At 33.4% G+C, this 26,097-nt stretch overlaps 2 protein-coding genes across 2 annotated transcripts; one reads left to right on the forward strand and one right to left on the reverse strand.

The window, feature by feature from the left end:
- The first annotated feature begins 2,617 nt into the window (after positions 1–2,617).
- LOC107041985 (probable N-acetyltransferase san) lies at positions 2,618–8,166 on the forward strand. The gene is made up of 4 exons (XM_015262827.2): positions 2,618–2,784; positions 3,083–3,239; positions 7,586–7,752; positions 7,839–8,166. Exons 1-4 carry the CDS (start codon positions 2,777–2,779, stop codon positions 8,008–8,010), a joined length of 504 nt encoding a protein of 167 aa, XP_015118313.1. The 5' UTR covers positions 2,618–2,776; the 3' UTR covers positions 8,011–8,166.
- A 1,275-nt stretch (positions 8,167–9,441) lies between these two features.
- On the reverse strand, positions 9,442–13,671 carry LOC107041986 (hormone-sensitive lipase). Its single transcript, XM_015262828.1, has 4 exons — positions 12,983–13,671; positions 11,230–12,874; positions 10,927–11,052; positions 9,442–10,063 (listed from the first exon to the last, which is right to left on the reverse strand). The coding sequence occupies exons 1-4, from the start codon at positions 13,339–13,341 to the stop codon at positions 9,995–9,997; spliced, it is 2,199 nt and encodes a 732-aa protein (XP_015118314.1). The 5' UTR covers positions 13,342–13,671; the 3' UTR covers positions 9,442–9,994.
- Positions 13,672–26,097: the final 12,426 nt, after the last annotated feature.

Here is a 26,097-nt window from a genome sequence, read left to right on the forward strand (position 1 = left end):
CAAGCTATCAAATCGCCCTTTGGCACACTCAAAGAACATGAAAAACTCTTCAAAATGAGACATCATATATAGCATTATCTTCAGTTTCACGGGGTTTGTACAAGAAAACGTTTTTTATTCATTCGTTAATTATTAAGAAAGCTAATTTTTTTTTAATCTGAAATTTTCATCACAAATTGTCAAAAAAATGAAAGGAATTTTGGCGCCAATTAAAGTTTGTCTTTCGCCGTTGTTCGGCGGTTATTATTTTTTTCAGCGGAACAAGTATTGAAAATGACCAAAAACCGCTATTATTCATACAATTATTCCCCACATGACTGAATATTCCACGGAATAATTAAAAATGAATCCATTCAATGAAATTCTCGATTATCAACAAATGAGTTCTTTGAAAAATGTATTTATTTCTTTGAGAAATGATAATTTTTCACTCAAAGAATCATACTGAATATGAATAATAGAAGATTCAATGCGTCTAACCTCCACGGTTTGCTTATATTTAGTTGAATATTCACTTATTCGGGCAATAATTGCATGAATAATAGCGATTTTCTCTCATTGACATAAACTAATTGACATAATCTAATGGCCATAAACGATCTAAAGAATATTTTGCGTACGATGTAGCGATATATTATTTTTAAAAATCTTTTCTCAATTCATATATTCATGCACTCGTTATTCAAATATTAAATCTCCATTATCACATATGAAAAAATCCAATAGAAAACCTAGCGAATTCGCTAGAATATTCTATTGGAGTTCTATTGAAAAATTCTATTTGGTTTTCGCGCTCATTCTATTAGATATTCGATAAGAAAAAGTCAATAGATTTCGAATTCCTCTTGGAATTTTTCTCTTGAGATTTTTTCTATTAGAAATTATTGGGCTCAAATTTTCCAATTTTTTTCCAATGGATTTGGTTTTATTTTGCATTACAGAATCCGAGTGGAAAAAAACTTAGAAAATTGATGCCCAAACATTCTTATAGAAAAAATCTCAAGAGAAACTTCCAAACAGAAATTCGAAATCTATTCTTATCTATGCTTTTTCTTTTCGAATATCCAATCAAATCAGCGCTAAAAAACAAATAGAATTTTTCAATAGAATTCCAATTGAAATCCTATAGAAACCCCAAAGAATTCCTATAGAATTCCAATAGAATTTCCTAGCGAATTCGCTAGGTTTTCTATTGAATTTTTTTATGCGTGATTCTCGTGCTTACCCATTATAACAAAGATGAAATGCTTTGTTCCGTTTTTTTTCGCGCATTTGTTATGATTAAAATTGGTTGGCTTCGATGGTTTTCCAAATTTTATAATATGATTTGATAGCTTCAAATTTCTTTTATGAGGGTACTTAGTACTCTAAATTCAAATGGTACTTTGTACTCTATATTTTCTACTTTGAGGTTCCATACAAGTTTCTTGTTTATGTTTTCCCGGTTTTTGTGGCATGGTTTTCCTCAACTTATTCCTGTGAATTTCGTGGAAACAAATTTTTTTATGTCACGCCGTGCAATAAGTCGAGTTTATCACACACTGCGCTTCGCGCAAATAGTACATTAGAGTACAAGGGCACAAATTTCGTTTTCAACGAATGTGTGTACAGACCTCGCCTTCGGCTCGGCCTGTAAACTACACATTCGTTGAAAACGAAATTTATTACCGAGTGCTCTATAATATTTTATGTCAAGTCGTGCAGAAGTCGAGTTTTGAGCAGGCTACGCGAAGCGCAGCGTGCGATAAACTCGACTTATTGCACGGCGCGACATAAAAAATATTATAGATGACTCGGGCATAATCTTTATTTTCAACGAATGTGAGTATAGGCCTTCCAGTAGAACCTTTTCCTTCGTTTTCAGGAGTGGGAGACACGGATACAAGTGAAAATCACATAGAGAGTGGGTACCCACGGAAGGAAAAACTTATACTGGAAGTCCTACACAGGACCTCACCTTCGGCTCAGTCTGTAAACTTCACATTCGTCGAAAACGAAATTTCAGTGGCGAAGCGGTAAAGCGGGTTACGCAGTAAACCGGGTTCGCTTTTGAATATTGGCCAGTTTTTGACGAATATTTCGGAATTTAAAAGAGAGAAAAATTTTTGTCATGACCTTTTTCGTACAGCCAATTGAGGGTTATAAAAAAGGTCATGAGAAAAATTTTGCTATCTCTCTTAGATTCCGAGATATTCATCAAAAACTGGTCAAAAGTCAAAATCGACTTGAACCAGTTTACCGCTTCGCTACTGATTTGTACCCTTGTACTCTAATGGACTACTGCTTTCAAATTTAGATGCGTTTCTCGGCCTTGATGTGCTACCGACAATCCTGTAAAACAGTTGAAATCGAAATATACTATTGCGTCACTGCGAACATTACAATTGTCAGAAATATTTAGAGGTCGCTCTGTGAATCTCAGTCATCAAATATTCGATTTTGCGAATTATACTATTGATATACTATAATCTACTATTAGCGTATTTTGCCCGCCTTTTTCATCCAGATATATGAAAATAGCACGACTTGGATCCACCAAGTCAGAATTCAAATTTTTGCGCCAAGAATTGGCCTTGGACATGGCCGCCCCCTGAATGCACACTAGTAGTGACTGACGTGAACAGGTTCGTTATACAGTCGAAAAATTGGTGCGGTCCAAGAGCGCCGGGAAAATCGTTGATGGATTTATAATTCCGACACTTTCTCATAATAGGTTCAATATATTAATTATTTATTGAAAATTGAATCAGCAACATTAAATTGACAATATCTAATTATGACTAGGTAAGTCACTTGAATGTTAGATTATTTAGAGGTTAATATTTCCCTTTTCGACTACACCTTGGAACATTGGAACCTTTTCTGTTCGTTAATGTAAATGTGATCATTTTAAAAATCACTATTCTGTTCATTAATTTCATCTTCTGAAATGAGTGAAACAGTATTATTAATGAGTGGATAATGAGGCGTGAGAAGACAATTCATTCTAACCCCCATCTTCTCGTTCTTCTTTATCACATTTTCTATTTCTTTCCGTGATTATCTGAGAAACTTTAGATCTAAGGAAATGATTATTTCACAGGGCAAAAATTGAGCTGGGGGACGTAACACCGCACAATATAAAACAATTGAAGCTCCTCAATCAAGTCGTATTCCCCGTCTCCTACAATGAAAAATTTTACAAGGATGTGTTGGAAGCTGGGGAATTAGCCAAGCTGGCCTACTACAATGACATTGTGGTAATATTCTTTTTTTATTCGATTGTAGATTAAGGCTGTTTTGGTGGTTGATTGTTCGTCAGGCCAACTTTCAAGGGGAGTACAATCGAAATGTTAGGTTGGATTTCCCATGGTTATGAGAACTCATGATTTAAAAAATTGACAATAATTTTAATTCAGGAATTTGCTTACCTTTTAATTGCACTTAAAATTGCGTGTTTTGATTGTGAGAATCTATAGAAGGAAGAAGAATGAAAAAAATTGTGCTTTACACGCCTATAAATTTAATCGTTGAGAACTTCAAATCGATTTAATAAATGTGAGTTATACAACAAATTAAATTAAACCTTCAATGAAAAGAGTATATGAGGTATTCCACGCCAAATGAATCAACCGTTGACCCTCCCCCTCTTGGAAATTGATGGCGATTTTTTCTACGATTGGGGAGGATGAAAAACTAATGACGCTGAAACTATTTCAAATTTTTCCAGATTTTTTCGACGGCCCAGTTCGGAGATATGATTCTTGTTTTGTTTTTCTGTTTTTTTTTTCAATAACTCGAGTTCTATCCAACCGATTTTGACTTATTTAGCGTCAAAATTTTCCATTTTTTACTGCCTATAAGAATATTTTTAGTGAAATTTTTTTTTCGATCTCTAGATGCGCATAATAACGACTTTTCGAATAAGAAAGTTAAAAAACTTGAATTTTGCAAATTACGTCAAGGATGATTTGTTTCATTTTTTTCAGTAATTCTTATAATCAAAACAAGTATTTTGAGCTATCATACAAGTTGGGCATCGTCCTGGATCTAGTTTATTTTCAATTTTTTCGTTTCGAAATTCCGTAAATTTGGTCGTAACACATCAAAATGGCTTTGATTGACTTTGATTATAGACAGTATGAAGTGAATTTGATTGTATACCTATATATTATATATTTTTTCGATACATAGTCGAAGTCGTTTTGTAGTGTTTTGATCAAAATTTCGAAATTTCCAAAAGAAATAAAAAACATAACATAGATCTAGGAGGATGCACAACTTGAATGACAGCTCAAAAGACTTGTTTTGATTATAAGAATTACTGAAAAAAAAAATTTGAATATCAATTGTGACGTAATTTGCGAAATTCAAGTTTTCCAACTTTTTTTTCGAACATTCGTTATTATCAACATCTAGGAATCGAAAAAAAAATTACTAAAAATAGTCGTATAGGCAGTAAAAAATGGAAAATTTAGACGCTTAATAAATCAAAATTGGACAAATAGAACTCGAGTTATTGGAAAAAACGGAAAAATGTGAAAAAAATCACATCTCCGAACTGGGCTGCCGAAAAAATCTGAAAAAATTTGAGAGATAGTTTTTCAATCCCCCCGATTGTAGAAAAAATCGCCATTAATTTCCAAGAGTGTGAGGGTCAGCGATTGACTCATTTGACGTGATAGTATAGTATAGTATAGTATAGTATAGTATAGTAGCTTTTATTGGTTGTCCTGGGGTGACACACCCCCTAAGGATAAATGAAGATCATATACATTGTTGAAAGACGATAAAATATTTGTGAATATAAAAACATTGGAATGAGAGATATAACTTGGTACAATATTTTCAAAATCGATATTCGTACGGCTAAAAAAATGACTTGTGCCATTTTCTTCCTAGTTGCTAAGACAATATATTAATTGCTGCAAAATTTTATGAGTGGATTTAATAAACCGCACGTAAACTAGGCAGAACAAGATGAATTGAAGTATCAGGAAAAGAGTAAAATTAAATGCCAGGATCACGAGGTATATACCGAGATGAGGGGAAGCACTTATGAAAAAATCGTATAGAAATTTTCTATACGGATTACGTATAGAAATTCTATAGGATTTCCGTATATGATATTCAGATATTTCTATACGAATATTTTCTATACGAATTATTTCTACACAAATTTTTACATAAATATTTGTTTTCATACGAAAGATGTCTAAACGCTCCAGAGAAAAACGTAAAAAAATGTCGCAACTCCATACGAAATGTTTCTATACATGTGGCAGTGGGTCGTATAGGATCAAACCTATAGAAATCGTATAGAAATAATTTGTATAAAAAATATCCGTATAGAAATATCCGAATATCATATACGAAAATCCTATAGAAATTCTATACGCAATCCGTATAGAAAATTTCTATACGATTTTTTCATACGCGAGGTGGAGAACAAAGTGTAACACTTACCTGTCATCGTCTCAAAATTCCAATATCTCTGTTTGTAAACGAAGATATCAAGAGTTGGAGTGAATCAACTTCCACTTTTCTCCACTCTTTAGAAAACGAAGAACTCTAAAAGAAATCAGGAGGATAGAGTCTTTCAAGCCCCTCCATAAGAGTTGACCAATTTGATGTGGAATACGTCATCCAGTTCTATACCTTTAAATATGATGACAACTACTCTGTGATGTCTGTATGTCTGTATTGAGAAAAATAAATTCATAATATTGTCAAGAGGAAGTAGAATTCATTTCGAATATCACATTCTTTCAATCTTGGAGATCGAGATTTCCTTTCTTGCTTACTGTGACAAATGGAGGCTCAATGTATATTAATCATCATCTTCCAGTGTATAGTACAGTATAGGTTACCACTGATAATTCGTGGGTCATGTACTTGAGCTTCTCTACCGAATTCTGTGTCTAAATTCGATTCTTAAATTTCCTATAATTTTTTCGACTTTTCTAGTGGAGATATTAAAAAAAATAAGAGTGAAGACGTTCAGTTTGACAATGGTACATTACTTGTTGGCGCCGTTTTTTGACGCTTATGAAAAAACTTCTTCAACCATTGAACCGCACCCGGTAATGAATACAAAATGAATTCTACAAAATTTGCAAATCTTAAATAGGTCAGCGTGACCAAATTTGTAAATTGATAGTATTTCGTGACTGATGAAATTTTTAACTATGTAACTACTTGTAAATTAATAGTATTCTGTGACTTGATATATTATCTATTGTATTGGATGAATGTCAAGAAAAAAAATTAATTTGTTAGAGAAAAATATTAATGCAATAGTTTGTTGAAAGTTTTAAGCAATTACGTCCATGAGAAAATACATGTATATAAATACAGGTGTGTACAAAGTATAGTATATAAAAAAATACGGAAAACAGAAAAATCAATCATTTGAAATAATAATTCTTTTCAGTAAAATATGCAAATTTTTTTTTTTTCGAAAAATATTCAAGTTTTGTTATTGATGACATAGCGCCAAAAAATCTATAGGAGCCACAAAATCAGCGCTCAAAAATCCTGTTCCGTTTGATAAATCAAAAGCACAAACGGAAATTATTGAAAATTCGATGAATATATCCATACAGGGTTTCACTAATAACATCCCAAGACTTTCGAAACTATCGGATTTGTCCCGATTGTTAATTTCATCGAATATTTCGTGGATTTTTTCCCGAAGGTGGAGAAAACTTATTGCTTTGTCAAATGTCCCCACTTTTCGTCTCCATATTTAACGACTATGATGTTATACAAAGAATTGAAAAGCTAAGGTGGAATTTTCAAAAGCTAGTTAGGAATTATTGAAAGCAATCTGATGTAAAAAGGTAGCAAAGATTACGCTCCGATTAACCAGAATCTGGATGTGAGAAATAATCAGCTATAATACTCCATAATTGTCAAAAAATGTTCCACAGTTTCATTGCATAGCAACAATAGGGAGAAGTTTGCAAGTGAAAAATCCCGCGCGCTCAGCACAAAGCATTTCTGTGCAAAACTTATCCCAATGGTTACTTTGTAGAGAAACATGAGAGAAATTTCAGTGAATTCTGGAGATCCAGTTGCACAGTCTATACGATTTTACAGCGATTATTTTTTGATCATTTTTTATTATGCCTCGTTATCTATAGCAACGAGAAGCTTCCTTGCAAACGCTGAGATTCTGAGAGAAAAAATAATCTCCCGATACCTCTTGAGCCTCAACATTATTCAGGTATTTCCCTGCATACAAAAAAAGTCGTCAAGTTTTTCAGGAATCAATACTCGTACTTCACACTCGTGATTTTTTAACATGAAAAACTTGCCTCCTATCAGGAAATATCCAATAACTTATAAAGCTCTCGTTGTAGCATAAATGGAAACAATAATCCGACAAATACGCCACGCACTCCAAAATGAATCAGGTATTTGTCATTTTTCTACCCTGGAAGACTTGGCATGTTTGTTGTTATCCAACGACGCCGTTGGCAAATACCCGCTAATTTTGAAGCTCCTGGGGCTTCACTACTGAAAATTTAAGTTGATTGATCTTAATAGCAGACCTTTCAATAATTGATACATAAATTTTGTTTTCACGTTTTATTAAAAACAGGTTGGCGCTGTTTGCTGTCGTGTAGACACCTCTGAGAATGCACGTCGATTATACATAATGACTTTAGGTTGTTTGTCGCCATACAGAAGACTTGGTATCGGTACTGTGATGGTCCAACACGTATTAAATTATGTTAAAAAAGATGAAAACTTCAACTCCATATTTTTGTAAGTGAATGAAACTTTTTCTTGTACATTTTGAACTTTCTTTATTGTAATTTGATATCACCCATCAATCAAATTTGTTTGTATAGACACGTTCAAGTCAACAATGAGGGGGCTATTGACTTTTATAAAAAGTTTGGCTTCGAAATTGTAGCAACGAAGCAGCAATATTACAAGAGAATTGAACCTGCAGACGCACATGTGCTACAAAAAACAGTGCATCTACAATCTGACACAAACCGACAAACATCCAGTCAGTAAATGAAGGAAATTACATTCTAGCATTTCTCTCTCTTCCTTCATTGTTTTTTAATTCAATTCCCATTTTTCATCTTCATTTTCTTCCGTTTTACTTTGACCATATCAATTCATTGCTGTACAAAATGTCAATAAAATTTTCTTGTATTTCTACATTGATTTTACCTTGCCATTAATTTCTATATTGTTCCTTTGGTCATTCTTCCCGTTCTATTATTTCTTCAGTTTATTCCATTTAACACCATCCTGACAACAATATATGATGAATAGATCTGGTGATAATTAACATTGGGTATAAAAAATATCAATAAATTCGTTGTAAGCAACAAAAAAAACATCATTTATATCCATCAATTCTGTAGGTTCAATAAATAGAAAGAATGATTCGGTGCTATTGAAACAGTTGATTCTGAGTAAATCATGTATTTTATGACATTCCCAATTCAAAGTACTTTACGCCAGCGTTAGGTTGCACTCAACTGAAAACAATTCGTTCAAGTCCGAAAATTCTAATTCTTGACACACTGATGCGTTGAACACCATGGCTTCGCAAAGTAAATGTACGTTTTAACTAATTCTTTGATAATTTAGTCACTCGATTCATCGAGTTTAATAGGATACATTTTATATGGAGTTTTCACTCATGGTATTGATGGTATTTCACACATTCATTACTTCAAGTATTTGAAATGAAAAGATTTTTTTTCTCTCTGAAAAAAATGCCGGGCAAATTGAAGTGAAATAGATCACAAGATCTTCTTATTCTTTCATTTTATTAAGGGGAGACACTACTGAAATTTCAAAGTTCTACGATTTGAAAACTTTTTAGAATTGTCTCCCCATGTGTACATAACAATTTGAAAAAATATAATTGAAACCATGTAAAACTATCGAATATGGCGGGAATATACATTTTTTAACTGATACACATGCTGAAAAAGGTCTCACGAAGGTAAATTTTCAAATTGCAGAACTTTTGTAGCTTAGTAGTATTCTTCCTTGAGAGGTCAGTAATCTTGAATAGTGAGCAATTTGCGATGAGCTAGAGACACAAAATTTTTTGTTTGAATTATTTTTGTTGGGTAGGGTAAACAGGTCAATTTTTGGACGATTTCAAATTGCATTCAATATTCCATAAATAAAATGAAAATTGTACTGCTTATTTCACTTTTCAATAAATATTACTCGTTTATAATCATGTAATCAATTATTTTTTTCTATTGATCGACATTTAATAAATAAAAAAAAGTGGTCCAGTCGTCCAGAAATTGGAGGTTTCGGCTGCATTCAACTATTTCTTAATTTAATTATTCTTTGTTTTGTTATTTTCACTTCCAATAATTTTTTTTCTGCTAATTAAAACATCCTTGAAAGTATGGATGCCATCATATCCCCATTTAGCTGATTCTTTTATTTTACATCCTACCACGAAACTTGAATTTGCCTTAATCGTCCAGCAATTGGCCTGTTCACCCTACACCAGAATGCGATGATCAAAAATTCAAGCACTTGGTGTGCTTCATTTTCGAGATATGCATCCCCAAAAATTGAAAAACAAGATTTTTCATTTCTCGGCATTGCATATCTTGAAAAAGAAACTGCCAAATTCCTTGAAATTGTGGTAATCGTTTTTTAATGTCCCCATGAACAGATAATCGAAATTTGGTGTCTCCAGCATCTTGCACTACAAACCGCTGAGGAGACCCCTTCACCAAAATTTGACCGTAATTGTCTGGTACAGTTACTCGTAAGATGCAAGAAATATCGTCATAATAAATATATCAATATGTAAAAAAATAATTGATGAAAATTTTCGCACGAAAATCTCGCTACATTTTATCCCACGTCTAATCACAGAAAGAAATGCATCAAACTCAGCTACTTCATTCGAGCGCTCTCATGGCTTGCTCAGTTTTTTACAATAAAATATTGAATAATATTTTTTTCCTTAGCCGAAAGACGCTGAGATATTTCCAGCTGAATAGAGTTACATATCGATCAATTCCTTTATCCTTTTCATGCAGAGCTCGGAAGCATCCGCTGCTTCTTTAGATACCTAAAATAAGAGAAGACAATATTGATCATAGAAAGGCAAAAAATTTCTTAATCCATAGAATTTTAAATGAAGATAAGAATTCAGTCACTGAGGGTAAGTGAAGGAATACTTTTCTCGGTGGAACGAAAATTAATTGAAAAGAAAATGAAACAGCAAAATCCAAAGTCCAGAGCAAGGCCCAGGCGAAAACCCAGAGGGGTAAAAAGGAAAATATGATGCTAAATTTCACTCGAATAATCCATGAACAAAATCTTCGCCCAACGAAACTTGTCAATAATTTACCATTTTACTAAATGGAAAAATGGCAAAATGGTTCATTTTGCCCCACTCTCCACTAGATTTTTTGACAATAATTTCGTTGCAAATTATTTGTAACCATCATTTGTAGTTATAAAATTTGTGCGCCACATGACCATTATTTTTGATCACATAACGCAGTGTAAAAAATGATCCTCATTTTGCATCTCTGTTGATAATGGCGTTGTCACTTGTTTTACAAACTGAACAAAAAACCGAGAAACACTACAAAATTTTTTCGATTGCTGAAAAAGGCGGCCCCGTTTACTGCCGTAGTAAGTGGTTTAAGAAAAGAGCTATAAAGTTATATATTTACGGGACTATGATTATGATGAATAATGTAATAACACGAACAACATAGGAAAGAAAAATACTTTAACTTCAGTTATGTTTCGGTTTTATAATTTTCAATTCATAAGAAATGATTAAATTTGAAAGCTATGGAGCGTGTAATAGGAGTAGTAACAGAAAGCTCCCGTACTTGAGGGGTTAACATTTCCATAAAATCAAACATTTCCATTCGACTTCTCCCTTGTCTATGATGATTTGGAATGATTAATACTGACCACTGCCAGATTCAAGAAGCCATGTGGTAGGCCTGTTACAATGTCCAATGAAACATGATTCCCAAGGGCTCTCAATTTTCTGCCAAACATGACGCAGTCGTCTAGACAAGGATCCAAATCAGAAGTCTGCAAGTACCAAAAAATCACAAAAATTTACAGTCCGAAACAATCTTCAAATATTTATTACAGGGTGAATCATGCAGTGTTCGAATTAGTTGATGTTTTGATTATGAAAATGGTTCGAACACTGGATAATCCAGCCTGCATAGAGGAAAACTTGGAAAATGAAAGATTTATACTAACGACTATTTTACATGGCGGTAATTGACTAAGTACTTCATCAGAATGTCGATACGGACTCAAGTAAGGGTCCTTTGGAACAGTGAAAACGAATTCATCAGTAGGACTTTTAGTACAAGCAGTATCAAGCTCTCTAACACTGCTTCCACTCCTGCCAAAAGGAAATCCAAGAAAACTCGAAGTTCCTTTCCCATCAGAATTATCAAAATCATTTGCACTCTGATCAGCCATTGATGTGGTTGACTTCTTGAAGCTCACATTCTTATACAGATCTAAAAACTTTCGAATATACTCCTGAGAAGTGGTCTCACTTTTGTCTTCGCTTTTGGTAATTTCTGCTCCTTGTGTATTATCAACTTCAGCTAAGCTGACAGAATTCAGAGTCGAATCAGATGGTAATGAAGCCAATTGACTCTCATCAGCCTTATCTCCATGTGGGCTGAGTGCAATTGCAATTAAATCACTCTCTGACACTTCAGCAAATGATTCAGTATCTGATTTTGAGTATTCTCCACTGCCATTATCCTTATCCTTCTTATCCAATGAAGAATCCCCAAGTACATAAGCCCGCAAACATCTCATCATGAATCCAAACGGTAAAAGTGGGTCGGTAAGACCAAGCATTCTCGAAGGAGAAGGTACAAACTCAACAAGAACTGGACAATAAACCATAAAAATACCATCAGGTTTTCTGATATTGAGCTCCAAACATTTAGCAGTCAATCCGAGATTTAAATTAGCACCAGCAGAATCACCAATGAGTATCACTTTTTTGGCATTAGTACCAAGGAGGGAATTGGCATGTTTCAGAGCCCAGGCATAAGTATATACTAGTTCCTCGAGAGCACGTGGATATGGTGCTTCCGGAGACAAACTATAGTCAACACTGATTATTGGCACATCTAGAGCAACCACCCAATTTCTGAGGTAAGTTTCGTGTGCTTTTGGACTGTCTGCAACGAATCCACCACCATGACAATGAAACAGAAGTACATCAGATGGACCGTGCAGTTCACCACTAGCCCTTGCTGAACCAACCATTCCTATTCTACGTTTTGAACTCCACAGTTTGACATGAATTGGTTTTTTCCCAACATGACTGCATGGAATTGGTACGTGAACATCTGGACCACCATTGACTGAAGATATAGACATTTGTTCAGGTGGTATGGAGATCACTTGGTTGATCGCCAATGTAGGGATCATCATAAATGGTACAAATTGAACTATTTGAGTGTCATGTAAATACCAAAATGCTTTGCAGAAATAAACGTCTCCTCTTTGTGCTATATTTACAATACGACGAGCACGTGCTTCTGGATCAACCACGTATTTCAATGAGTTAGCACATCTACCAAAAAATGATCCATTCGTGTAATAAGCTTCACTAAACGAGGCCATAGATACAAGTACTACCTTCATGATGTATTTTATACTATCTGTGAATTGAAAACCCAAACACCTCCCATAATAACAGTATTGATCGATGTTTCCTGCCTGATCCAATAATTCCTGAGGACTGTGCTCCTCTGATGGAAATAGGGAGGGTCTATTATCCATTCCCAACTCACTCCAAGTATGAAGCGTTTTCAGATGATGCAAAAAGGTGCTCAAGGAAGCCATGAGTTGAGAGCACGCCTCAATTTCCCTATGTTTGCGATGAGGAGAAGGAAAAAATACAATAATAGAGTTCAGATTGACAGAATCTCAATGAAGATCAGTGTCACTGATGAAAATAATCGTAAAGATAATTTACCTCATATAATTTGTTTTTCTGAAGAGTACAGATTCCCTGAGATTATAGATTTGTTGACAAATGCCCTCACAATGTAAAATACACTTATCGACCAGAGAAATGAAGCTTCTGTAGCCATTACCAGGTGTATTCTCGTCGAAATCATACTGTGGAGCGATTGTTGCAATTTCTTTGTACAATGGACGTAATTCTTTTATTATATCAAGTACTACAACGTGTGCTGTACAAATTCTCAATCCACATTCATCTTGATGCGGGGAGAAAAATTCTCTATTGACATTCGCCAATTTATACAAGGTATCCCAATGAGAACTTTCAGGGTTCTCACTTGATTGATCAACTCCATTCTCGAAAGACATTGGGATTCACTCACAGCCTGATAAACAAATTTTTGGAAATAACCTTTTGTCGATTCTATGAAATATCTTCTTAAAACGTCTATTTTTCTTATTTATAAAAGAATTATTTCATTGTATCTAAAATATCAGCCAACTGGAAGAATTGAACCTTATGGTTAATAATTTTCCCACGACAATGGGACAAATTACGAGAAATGAGGGACTTTTATTATTTCAACCCTTACGTGATTGTAAATAGCGAGATACGAAAATATTACTGAATATTGGGGTATTGTTACGTTTTTCAAAGTATGACAGTTCGAGGTTAAGTGTGTTGTATGTATGATGCATGACCTGTAATCAAACAGTGAACTTCAGCGTATATCCCCACCCATGGACATTCGACCACTTCACTATATAGTTGGGTGTCAGTTGCGCTAAGCTTGGACAACTGAAGTACGCAATTTGAAGAATCGGGAAATTACTACAAAGAAAAAATATTGGAATGCAGTGGAATCAATAATTTAACATAAAAAATAACATATTTGTAAATTTTCGTCAAAAATACCATATCCGTAAAATTCCCGTCAAAAATAACATCTCCGTAAATTTTCGGAAATTACCACGGTAATGTGGGAAATATATTTGTCAAATGAAGAGAAACCAAAGGTTACTGTGAAATTATTGGTTTGATAATAACAAAATTACAGTAAAATTTGGATCGGCTTACCTTGGAAAATGACACTGATATAGCCTTGTAGATATTTTCACGCGGATTTCAAATCTGTTTGAGAAATCTCTCCGTTACGTCTAGTTTTCGAGAAAAAAAGTGATAAAGTACCCAAAAGAGGGCAAAAGGCACAATTTTAAAAAATGAATGCACATAAATTGGTGAAGAAAAAATAACAATGATGTGAAAAAACTAGCATTTTAATAGTGGATTGGTCTCCTTCTCAATTCATTAGATAAGAATGAGTGAAAAAATCATTAAAACATTCAAATTTTAGGATTTTTTGAGGAAATTGCATCATCAACCATTCGTACGAGCACTTCGATCAGCGCCAAGTTGAAATCAACTCTGGTGAATTGCCTTTCTTTAAGGAAAACAAGTAGGAAATTGCTCTCGTATTGAAGATAGTATAGTTATTTTTGCTAATAAATTAATAATATGCTTCCGAATGGTTATTTTGAACACCATTTCCGTCTATCATGTATAATTCACAGTTAATTTTATTTTATTGAGGCCCGGTTGCACCATCGTCTGTTAACTAAACCGCCAGATAACAGTCTGTTAGTCCATAAGGATTACACATGGATAAATTTATCCTGGGGTAAAAATAGCTAACAGGGTTCGGTGCAACCGGGCCTAAATTGAATAAAATTTCTTTTCAAATAAGTGTGTCAAATTTTCAACGTAGTTGAATGTTATCATCATTATTCTTATTATCCCTTTCTTCTATACAACCAATTGTCTTTTTTGCGTTAATGTCAATAGAAAAATGTTATTTATACATACGTAATTGCATTTGAAACACCACATTTGAAGACACCATCAGAAAACTGACTTTCAGGGAATTCATGAAAAATTCGAAATTTTCAGTAATCATCATAAAAATCAAATCAACCAATAGCTATCGTAAACATCTTCGAACTTGGTTAAAAAGACATCGAAACAAATTTTTTAAGCCATCATTCAATCATTTCAGAATATTTTTCATATGTTCTCCACTTAGTCTAAAAAAATACAGAATTTTTCTCGAACATACAAGAAATCAGTTTTCGGTGAATGAATAAACATCCTCAAGTTGAATAGTTATTCAAAACAATTTGGTAATGTAAAGAATTCATGAAAGACTTATTATAAATGTATAATTGAGCTAAATGGATTAACATATAGCGTTTTTCTTGAACACCTTCTGCGACAGTAAACTTGCCGCGTTTCTCAGCAACCGAAAGAAATTTTTTGCTCAGTCGGTAAATCAAGTGACAACTGATAATCGCCTTGTCACGAGTTTCACCGATAGAACAAAAAATCGAGAAACACTACAAAAATTCGTCGATAGATTCTGACAAATTTTGACAGAAAATGTCAAATTCTATCATATTCTGAAATTTTATTTCATATTATGTCAGAATCTGTGATAATATGTCAGTATCTGCGATATGATATGTCAGAAAATGACATAAAATGACCGCGATTTGGAACAAATGGGTCAGAATATGTTATAATTTTTCAGATAAATATGTCAGAATCTGACAAATTTTGACAGAATTTGTCATAATATGTCATAATATGTCAACTGCTCAGACCGTTCGCTGTCCCTTTTTTTACATTTAATGTCATTTTTGTCATAACATGTCAGATTATGTCATTTTTCGCCATAATATGTCAGATTATGGCTTTTTCTTACATGATATGACAAATTCTGATAGATTATTCAGGCAAATTTATGACAAATTTTGACATTTTTTGCACTCGATTTTAACACAATCTGTCCTAATTTCTCAGTTTTTGACAATTTTTGGGATTTTTTCACTTGAATTTGACAGAATAGGTCATATTTTATCATTTTCTGACCCTTTATGACTTCAACATAATATGTCCGATTATGACATTATTTGACATATTCTGACATTTTCTGAGAATATTCCCAGCCCGGATGTTTGTCAGAAAATGTCATAATATGACAGAATATGACATTATCTCTGACATAATATGTCCGATTATGACAATATTTGACATATTCTGACATTTTATGACATTTTATCAACTTGACATAATATGACATTTGTCCGGCGAAATATGATCGGACAAAATTTGTCATTTTATGTCAAATTCTGTCATTTTATTACAAAATTTGAGAAATTTCTCATTTTACGACGATTTTTTAGATTTTCTGTCAAAATTCGTCAGAATCTGTCGACGAATTTCCACGAAGGTGGAGATGCAATATTCAACATTTTAGCGGGATAAAGCCATATTCATGCCTGAACTTCATCTATTTAAACATGTTAATTCAAGATTGTCGGGCGACTAAATGGAAATAACCGAAATATTATCATAATATTTCCCGAGCATTTCCCGATAGCTTTGTTGCAAACAAATAAGGGTATCAAGTTTTGCAGGTTAAAAAATTCTGAGCGCTTGCGCGAGTGCAGTGGATGACATCAGGAGATGGATTAATGAAGATTTAAACAAATTATGTTGATAGAATAATCCGATTTCTGCAGACTGTCAAATTCAAGATTCGATCTGAAATGAGCCGAAAAAATGAAGAACTACTACGGTATATTCGGGTGAAAAAAAATGAAGAGCAATTACGAAATATTCAAAAGTTAAATATAAAAGGAAATATCCGCAATAGAACTGTCGGGTGCGCCCTCAAATACTGCACTGTGATTGGTCGAAATCCGATTGGGAAAAATAATCAAAATAATTTTACTCCCATTCTATTTACCACTTTTATTGTTTGACATTCAAAGGTAGGGAAAATAATCGTACAAATTACTTCTAGTTACTTACAATCGAAATGGCATCGGCTAAATTCATATGTTATGTAGATATTTTCCGTCTAGGTATTTGCAATCAAATGGGGCGGATAAGTTGCCCGTGGAGTACTAAACCGGGATATTTTAAATGAATTGTTAAACACAGATTAATGTCACATAAAAATAGTTCTTTGCATTTAATTGATTCTTCAATAGTCCACAACTCGAGTACATTAATTTTACAATCGAATTACTCTTCAAAGGTGTTTATAATCTTGTCTCTTTTCAACTTTTAATTTCACAATTAGATCTGTACGTCTCAAAACTTGGGATAGGAGTGATTACAATTTCAGTTTCTCCTGTAGCTCTCCGCTTGGTCAAGTATCCGTGGGGTGTCACCAATTTTAGGAGTAGAGGGGATTCAACGAATCTTTTTGCAAGAAACGCGAAAAATCATCCTGAGGGCGGTGGTCACTGAAAGGTCAGAGAGAGGGGTTGCCACCGTCCATCGATGGGGAAAATTAAAGTCCTGGTATAAAGCCACCAGGATTAGAAGAGGAAGTAATTTCAAGTCCAGGTAAAGAGGTTCCGTGCCTCGCTTCGACCCTTGGGAATGGAAAGGATTAAGTCGTAAACCAAAGGGAAAGTAAAAGCTTGCGAAAAGTATTCTAGCCCAAATAAATCAACAAATGTCCCAGTGAAATAACGAACTTTCGAAGGTTGGGGACTGGCCCAAAATAGGATTAAAATCGTAAAAGAGAGCGAGAGAATATTCCCAAAAGTCTGGCCAGATTTATAACGCTCGAAAATCACGGAGCAGCGTCAATTTACTCAGGGAAAAAAGAACACATGGTTAGAAAAATGCAGCTGTGGGGAAAATCCCTCATGGAAGACCTCACAAATACGTTAAATACGTTATCTACACAACACGTGTATATGAGCGAATCCGCCACTGGTGTATATGGTGTAAATTGCCTTAAAATTTTTCTACTTTGTTTTCTATTTTTCATCGAAAAGTATTTTCTAAAATAAGAAGAATGACTGCAACCACAGCTCGTCAACTCCATTATTGGCAGATATTGAAGATTGTTTTTTTTTTAAATTTTTTTTTCAATTCTAATTACAATCTACTTGGACAACAACAAAAATTGAAACCTAGAGTTGTGTCCGAAATTTATTCAAATTTTCAAAAAAAAAATGGTTTTTTGAAAATATTTCTGGAATATGAAGAAGATAGAGACATTTCTGTAGGAATCTACACTAATTTTTATAGAACAGAAAGAGTTCTACAAAAAATGCCAAATTTTCCACATTTTCTCCACCGATAATTGAATTAGAGAGCTCTGGTTGCACTCATTTTTCTTGTTTTGGACAATACTTTCCGATAAAAAATAGAAAAAAAAACATTGTAAAGTTGGAGAAAATTTTTCATGCACAAAATTGGCGAATTCGCTCATATGAATTGATATATAAATATATTATATAAATTGGGTATATAAATTGGGGTATATATAAATTAGTCGATTTTTTAATTTCACTGAAATGACTCCAATAATTGAGACTCCATACACTCATGAATAAACTTATTACATGTACAATGTAAACTTGAATTCATACGTATTGGTGTTCTATAATGCAGACGTTTCAGATGAAGCCGTTTTTTATCATCTTCCATGCATGCCTGGGAATATTATCGGACATCACACCAAACATTATATCATGAAATCTTATAAGGATGATTGAACGACTGCTAGATGTCATAAAGGCGAAATCATTGTTTGATCATTATTTCCTTTTGTATTTTCACAGTAGTTGATTTTGATACGAGTGTGTAATGTATATTTTCGTCTTCTCGTAAACGAAAAGAAAATGAAAAGTTTTTTTGTTTACTCGTAAACGAAAAAGGCACAGTTCTGCTACTCGCTGAAGGTAACATCACTGTCAAAAAATATTGTTCGACACATGTGAGACGGGAATTTTCACGAGTAGGAAGTTAGCAGCCCGAGGCGAAGCCGAGGACTGCCAATCACACATGCTGAAAATTCCGTTTCACTCGTATTGAAATATACTCTTATGATACAAGTGAAAAAGGGCATTTTTTTGCACGCCTCGCGCGTGAAGAACCGTCCCTTTCTCACCAATATCATAAAATATTGTACGATACATATGAAAAAATGTACTTCCTGACGAGTGTGATGAGTGTGTAGCCGTCACACTCATCATCAACTTTTTTTTTCACTTGTGTCGTAATATACTATTTCCGACCGAGTAACGAACATTATTTTTGTCATGACGTCTATAGAGTTCAACCTTACGGACGGAATAACAAACTATACATTTCTAATTATCCTTGGACTACCTATCTGTCAAACGTTACTTCACTGACAGTGTGATGAAGCTTTACTTTTCTATAGGTCTTTTTTTGAAGAATCTTCTAGAAATATATTTATTTCATCCTCTAAACCATGAACTCTTCGGAGAAATAGTCACAAATTTTGGTAAATAATGCTATTAATGATCATATTCAATCGAGTTATTAAAAATGATGTATTCTACCTGAATTGTCTAAAAAAACGTCCGAAACTCCTAAGGAATCAATTTGGCAAAAAAATCCAGAAAGCCTTTTAACTCTAAAATGAGAAGGCCTATGTACCTATTATAATGCGTGTATTCTACGCCTCCTATGTACTTTCGTGAATGTCGCAAAGAAAAAAAATGCTGATTTCCAGTAACAATTTCTGAATTTCAGTCCCACAAAGTACTAGATTTCGGTGGAAATTTCACTTATTCTAAGAAAATTTTCTCTGAGAACCAGAGAAAAATGTTATAGTTCTCAGTAATTGTTTCTGAAATCCAGAACACACGGTGCTTAAATCAAGGTGCATTGAAACCTTTGGGGGCATTCAAACATTGCCTCACGCTATTAAGGAGGGGAAGAGAGAGGGTATTGTTAGGGTGTGATGTCACACTATAATTAAAAACAATGTCAATTTGAGAATCAAGGGTTCATGATTTCAGTACTCAATGGTTCTTCATTCCAACACCCAAGGGTTCTTCATGCTAAAAATCCCAGCGTTCTTGATTTTAGTACCCAACAGCAAAAATGAATGTCTGAATTTCACACACCTCCTGTAGACATTTTTCAGACACTAAAAAACAATCTGAATAAAATGAAAATGTGTCTAAATTTCAAACATGAATTAAAATATTGGGGCACCTGTTTGTCTGAAATTCAGACACATTTTCATTTTATTCAAACGTTTTTTAGTGTCTGAAAAATGTCTACAAAAGGTGTGTGAAATTCCGACATTCATTTTTGCTGTGTTTTCAGCCTGAACGGTCCTGGATTTGCGACATTTTTCACTGAAACTAAACATGTTTTGGGTATAGAATTTGAGTGTTTTTTTTTACTGGAAGTAAGTACTCAGTTCATGGTCTTTATTACCCTGTCTTCTAGTTCCGTGGATCTGGAATACAGAAACTTTGTCTTCTATGTTGCCGATGAACGTTAATTGTATTGAAAATTTTTAGGTAAACAAATCTAATATTCGATGCTGAAATTTGAACGTGGTTTGAAAGGTTGATTTGAGCGGCATCAATTTCTACGACTAAGAAAAAAGGAGAGTCTCCTCCTCACGGCGAAAATTCTGATTTGCCTATATCATGTTTAAACCTGCACGGAGAAAATAAAATAGTAAATATTACGATGTCAGAATCCGGACATAGTAAGCACTACCATGGACATGATAATGGCTACCATGGACATGGTAATGGCTACCATGGAACATCGTAATGGTTACTATGGGGCATGGTAAGTTCCTCGATGGTAAAAGGTACTATGGACATAGTAATAATTACTATGTTACACAGTAACATTTATTATTTTACATAGTAAATGTTACTATGTTAACATAGTAAATGTTACTATGTTACATAGTAGAGCTTCCTATGTTACGTAAAATATCCTGTAACACATAATGAATATTATCTAAGTAAGTAAATACCTTTAAGGAATGAAACATGAGTAGATTATAGTTATAACGTACAATAATTTTAATAAAAGTAGAATTTGTTTGAAAATATTTGTTTTCGAGGGGTGGAATGTTTTTAATTAATGTTTGTAACATTAAATAATTCTGTACTATAAAAATTGAAAAACAATTTCTTTATTAAGTACGCTGTTTCACAACAACTGCAAAAGTATTGAATTACAAAGTATTATTTTAACTTAATCCTAATTTCTCCCATGATTATTTTTATAATCAATAATTCAAAGAGATATTCATATTTAAATTATTTTAGTACATTAAAGAGCATATGTGCAACAATTTAAACCCAATGTTTTGGAACATAGTTATTACCATTCCCAGAAGTTGCTACGTATGATAAAGAACAAAATTTGATGTCGTGATAGGTCAACGTAGACCATCTCGTCTGTTTCATATCAATTTGATATGCTTGAAAATGGTTATCAAAAAAATATTCTTCCAGTTGGTGAGTTACGAGAATAACTAGGTGTTGGTCATCAGATAATACAATTTTTGCCAAATGTAATTGAGGCCCGGCCTCTGTAGGCATTATCAAAACGACATCCGTCGTAATGTCATGTCCCATGTATAAAAAATTTCTGTTGATTTTGATATTTGAATGCCTGAAAACATCTGAAATTATCAATTTTTTCAGAATCTTAAGGGGAAACCGCACTGAAATTTCAAAATCGAAGAGGCCTTTATTTATTGTACTAATGAATTTATTACTTCAATTTTAATCCAAAAAAAAAGAAAAAATTAGGGTTTAATTTTTTCTATTGAGAGAATCTTCAAAAGTGTCCTCATGACGCAATTCTCAATCAGTTGACTTGAATTTTATTTTACACATTCAGAATATATGCGCAAATATAACAGAATGAGGCTTTTTAAAAATCATTTTTTGGGTTTTTGAATTTTTTTTTCCAAAATTGATACAGGCGAAAAATCTGAAAATTTTTTCAAATTGAAATACATAGTAAATCATTGGAGTATGAATTTTTCAAATTTTTCCATCATTTTCTCATTATATTTTAAATAACTAGTTCGAAACAGCTGATAAAATTCGTACTCCACTGATTTATCATGTAGGTGAATATTACTAACTTTTCAAATTTTTGGCCTCAACCAATTTTGAGAAAAAAATTTAAAAAATGAAAAAATAGACATTTTTAAAGAAGCTCATTCATATTTGTGTACATATTATGGATGTGTGAACGAAAATTCCAGTCAATCTGTTGATAATTGTTTTATGAGGACACTTTTGCTAATTTTCATCGTCTAACGCCTCTTTCTTCTTCATAAACAAATAAGGGGATCGATGAAGGCATCGCCGATTTCAAAATTTCGGGGCGGTCTCCCCTTAAGAACCATATTTTTGAATTGAAAGAATAACACTCTCAATTAATAAATTATCGTTAATCGTTATACTTATCGTATAATTATCGTGTTTCATTGTTTTTTACATATTCACTAGGATATCGATCAATGTTATCGAAACGGATGAGTTACAAATGAGAAAAAATTATTTCTGATAATAAGTCGTTGAATCTGATAATTTTTCACAACTTTCAATTCTCTTTCCACGTCATTATTATATATATTCAATGAAACCATACAAATATACTTACTGTAGTTCCGTAGATATCATATTGTCCATGACTGCTTCTGTGCACTGTTCATCGACTACTGAGCACACAGCCTTAAGCGTCATGCGTTTACGCATCAAGAGACAATGGAAAATGTCAACCGTGTATTTTAGGAATACTTTTTATGCTCATAGGACTATTTTCCATTCGCATAGTAATCATTACCATGGGACATAGTAAGCATTACCATGTGACATAGTAAGCATTACTATGTGACATAGTAAGCATTAATGTGACATAGTAAGCATTACCATGTAACATAGTAACCATTACCATGTAACACAGTAACCATTATCATGTGACATAGTAACGATTACGTACTAATCGTTACTATGGTTACTATTACGTGATATGGTAAGCATTACCGTGGGACATAGTAAGGATTACTATGTAGGGTCAGTTGAAAATCCTTTTACTATGTTGCCATAGTAATCTCTACCATGACCATGGTAATATTTACTATTTAATTCTCTCCGTGTGGGAATTAATTTTTAACCATATTCATGCATTGGTTTTTTCAATACCGGTGAAATAAATTCATACGCTCTATGGAATATAATCTGTAACAAAATGTTCTCAAATACACGGAGATAATAAAATAGTAAAGATTACCATGTCGGAATCCGCATATATACTAAACATTACCAAAGTTTTGTAAGTATTACTATGGACATGGTAATGGATACCATGGAACATCATAATGATTACTATGGGGCATAGTAAGCTCCTCAGTGGTCATCGGTACTATGAACATAGTAATAATTACTGAGTTATATAGCAGAGCTCCCTGTTACGTAAAATGTGCGATAACACATAATGACATTATTCTCAGTAATTAAATATCATCGAGGAATGAAACAGAAGTAGATCAATGTTAGACACAGAAATATCATTAATTCAAGAGCGAGAATTTTCTTGTTATAAGAACCATCTAAAAGAGAAATTATGTTTCTGAATGAAATAATGGGTTTATTCAGAGAGCTCCTAATAAAGTCCATCAAAACCTAAATTAAATTTGCAGTTGCATTTTTATTCATATCAAATGAATAGTTTTATAAATGTAAACAAATACTCTTTTCATACAAGTAAAGACTTTATTAGTTAAAAATGTAGAATCATTGTTTAGATGGCGAAGGAAAAAAGTTTATTGATATGTAATAATTCTCTGTTTGAATCAAATAAATTGTTTATTTATTTCTAATTGATTATCTATTTCTAATGAATGCACTATTGATTCCATATAATTGAAGCTCACAAAAATACAAAAATATTGTAGAATTTAATAGGAAAATTTCGAATAGAAAGTTTAATTTGTTAAATTTTTTTTAAGAGTTTAAGCCTTAAGCCCCTTGAGTTTATAAACGCATCAAGAGGCAATCGCGAATTTCAACCAGTTATTTTAGGGATACTTCCTATGTTCATAGGGCCATTTTCCATTCACATGGCAACCATTTTTATGGACATAGTAGGCATTCCTATGTAACATAGTAACCATGATCATGGGACATAGTAACCATTACTATCGAACATAGTAAGCATTACTATGGAACATTATATGCATTACAATGGAATATAGTAAGCATTACTATGGATCATTGTAAGCATTACGATGGAACATAATAAGCATTACTATGGAACATAGTAAGCATTACTATGGAACAGAATAAGTATTACCATGTGATATACTACACATTACCATCTGACATGGTAGGCATGCATTACCGTGGGACATAGTAAAGATTACTACGTAGGGCAGTTGAAAACCCTTTTACTGTATTATCCTTTTACTACGTTCTAGTAATCTCTCCTATGGCCATGGTAATATTTACTATTTAATTCTCTCCGTGTAGAGACTGCGTGATTTCATTCATTCAAACCTCCCTGGAAGTCATGGTAAATAAGGTATGATAGAGGCCTATCATACCTTTGTGGAAAAAGGAGCTCCTAGTGCCATCAATCAGATGAAAGAGATACTCACAATGGCGACTGATAGGTAATAAATTGACGTAATTCCTACCATATCGACATGACTTGGCTGGTCGTGCAGACTTGTTCTTCTCGCAAAAAAATCCGTATAGGCTTGAATCACACAGAGTCCGACATAATTCATGTACGCTCATTGGACTGTATGTGACTTATCACATGATGCTCCTCAATTTGAAAGTGATGCTTGAGTCGTAAAAAATTCAATTTTTACTGAATTATCTATTGTAACGACTGAAATTTAACAGACTTGGCATCAAATTTTGAGCTAAGACCAGCTATGGTCCAAGTTGCATTTAGTTCGTAAATATTTTTTTTTGTAATCATTTTTTTTATTTTATTCTGTAAACGCATGATTTGAGTTTGTTTCACCGACCGTAAAGTCACTCTACAATCCTATTTTTTGTCGTACACTGATGGAAACGATGGAACGATATTAATTGCTATTAACAAATCTTGATCATAATTAAGAAGCCTCGTTAACAGCGACTAAATTCTTCCATCAGTGTACCCACTGATAGAAACTCGTTGCGTAAAATACTATTAGTTGTGTGATATACAATGTTTTTTGTTAGAGTTCCGCGAGCTGAACACATATGAAAAAATGTAATAGAAAACCTTAGCGAATTCGCTAGAAAATTCTATTTATTTTTTTTCAGCAGATGCTATTAGATATTTGATAAGAAAAAGTTAAGAATAAGAAAAAGTAAAGATTTCGATTTTTCTGTTTGAATTTTTCTCTTAAGATTGTTTCTATTAAAATTATTGGGCACGGATTTTCCTAATTTTTTCCGCTATATTTTGTTTTGTTGTGCATTACAGGATCCGAGTGAAGAAAATTCACACCCAAGTATTCTTATAGAAAAAATTCCAAGGAAATATCTCTCTATATTATAAAAATCTAAATCGACTTCTGGTGATCAAAACTTGATACTCGAAATTAAGACTCCGAAATTAAGGATCACAAGGGTCATGAGAGTCAGAATAAAGGTTATGAGGATCAGAATAAGGATCATGGGGGTCATATGGGGGTTGGCGAGCGGAGCGAACAGGGGGCGTACTCCCCTAGTTCATGGAGAAAAATCTATTAACTTTTTCCTATCAAATATCTCATAGAATCAGCGCAAAAAACAAATAGAATTTTAACGAGAATTCCAATAGAATTTTCTAGCGAATTCGCTAAGTTTTTCTATTGAATTTTTTCATACGTCAAACTCCTCATTTACCGCATGCAATGGGTAAAGTTCGCAAGGCGTCGATCAAATTGCGATGCATAAACCTTCGTATTGACCCAAAATTTATTGTACACGTGAATTTTGATTTACTCATTGTATGTACTGAACAAGGACTTCAGAACCGCGAGACCTCTCTAAAGAAGTGAAGTTTTCTTGCAACTATTGCAAAAGAAATGGTGTGATACACTAGCACATAGAAAAATGGAAATTGACGCACTTGTAACCAAATCTACTATCCGCAAATTAAGAACGACAGTTCAAGAATTGCACTATTTGTACTGTGGAGAGGAATCACGTGACTCTTATGAATATCATTTCAACTTTTATTATTTGGTATATTGAAGAAAAACATGTTCCACGGCATTATAGCTGTGAGAGAATAATTGGCGAAGCTGG

This window comes from Diachasma alloeum, unplaced genomic scaffold (genome assembly GCF_001412515.2).
Source record: "Diachasma alloeum isolate Michigan unplaced genomic scaffold, Dall2.0 Dall_scaffold_00398, whole genome shotgun sequence".
In the NCBI taxonomy this organism is placed as follows: Eukaryota; Metazoa; Arthropoda; class Insecta; order Hymenoptera; family Braconidae; genus Diachasma; species Diachasma alloeum.

Coding starts and splice junctions, on each gene's coding strand:
- LOC107041985 (XM_015262827.2), top strand. Junction 3,240..7,585: donor CCTACTACAATGACATTGTG/GTAATATTCTTT, acceptor TATTAAAAACAG/GTTGGCGCTGTTTGCTGTCG. Junction 7,753..7,838: donor AACTTCAACTCCATATTTTT/GTAAGTGAATGA, acceptor TTGTTTGTATAG/ACACGTTCAAGTCAACAATG.
- LOC107041986 (XM_015262828.1), bottom strand. CDS start 13,341: ATGTCTTTCGAGAATGGAGTTGATCAATCAAGTGAGAACCCTGAAAGT. Junction 12,875..12,982: donor AGAAAAACAAATTATATGAG/GTAAATTATCTT, acceptor TCGCAAACATAG/GGAAATTGAGGCGTGCTCTC. Junction 11,053..11,229: donor TACCGCCATGTAAAATAGTC/GTTAGTATAAAT, acceptor TGGTACTTGCAG/ACTTCTGATTTGGATCCTTG.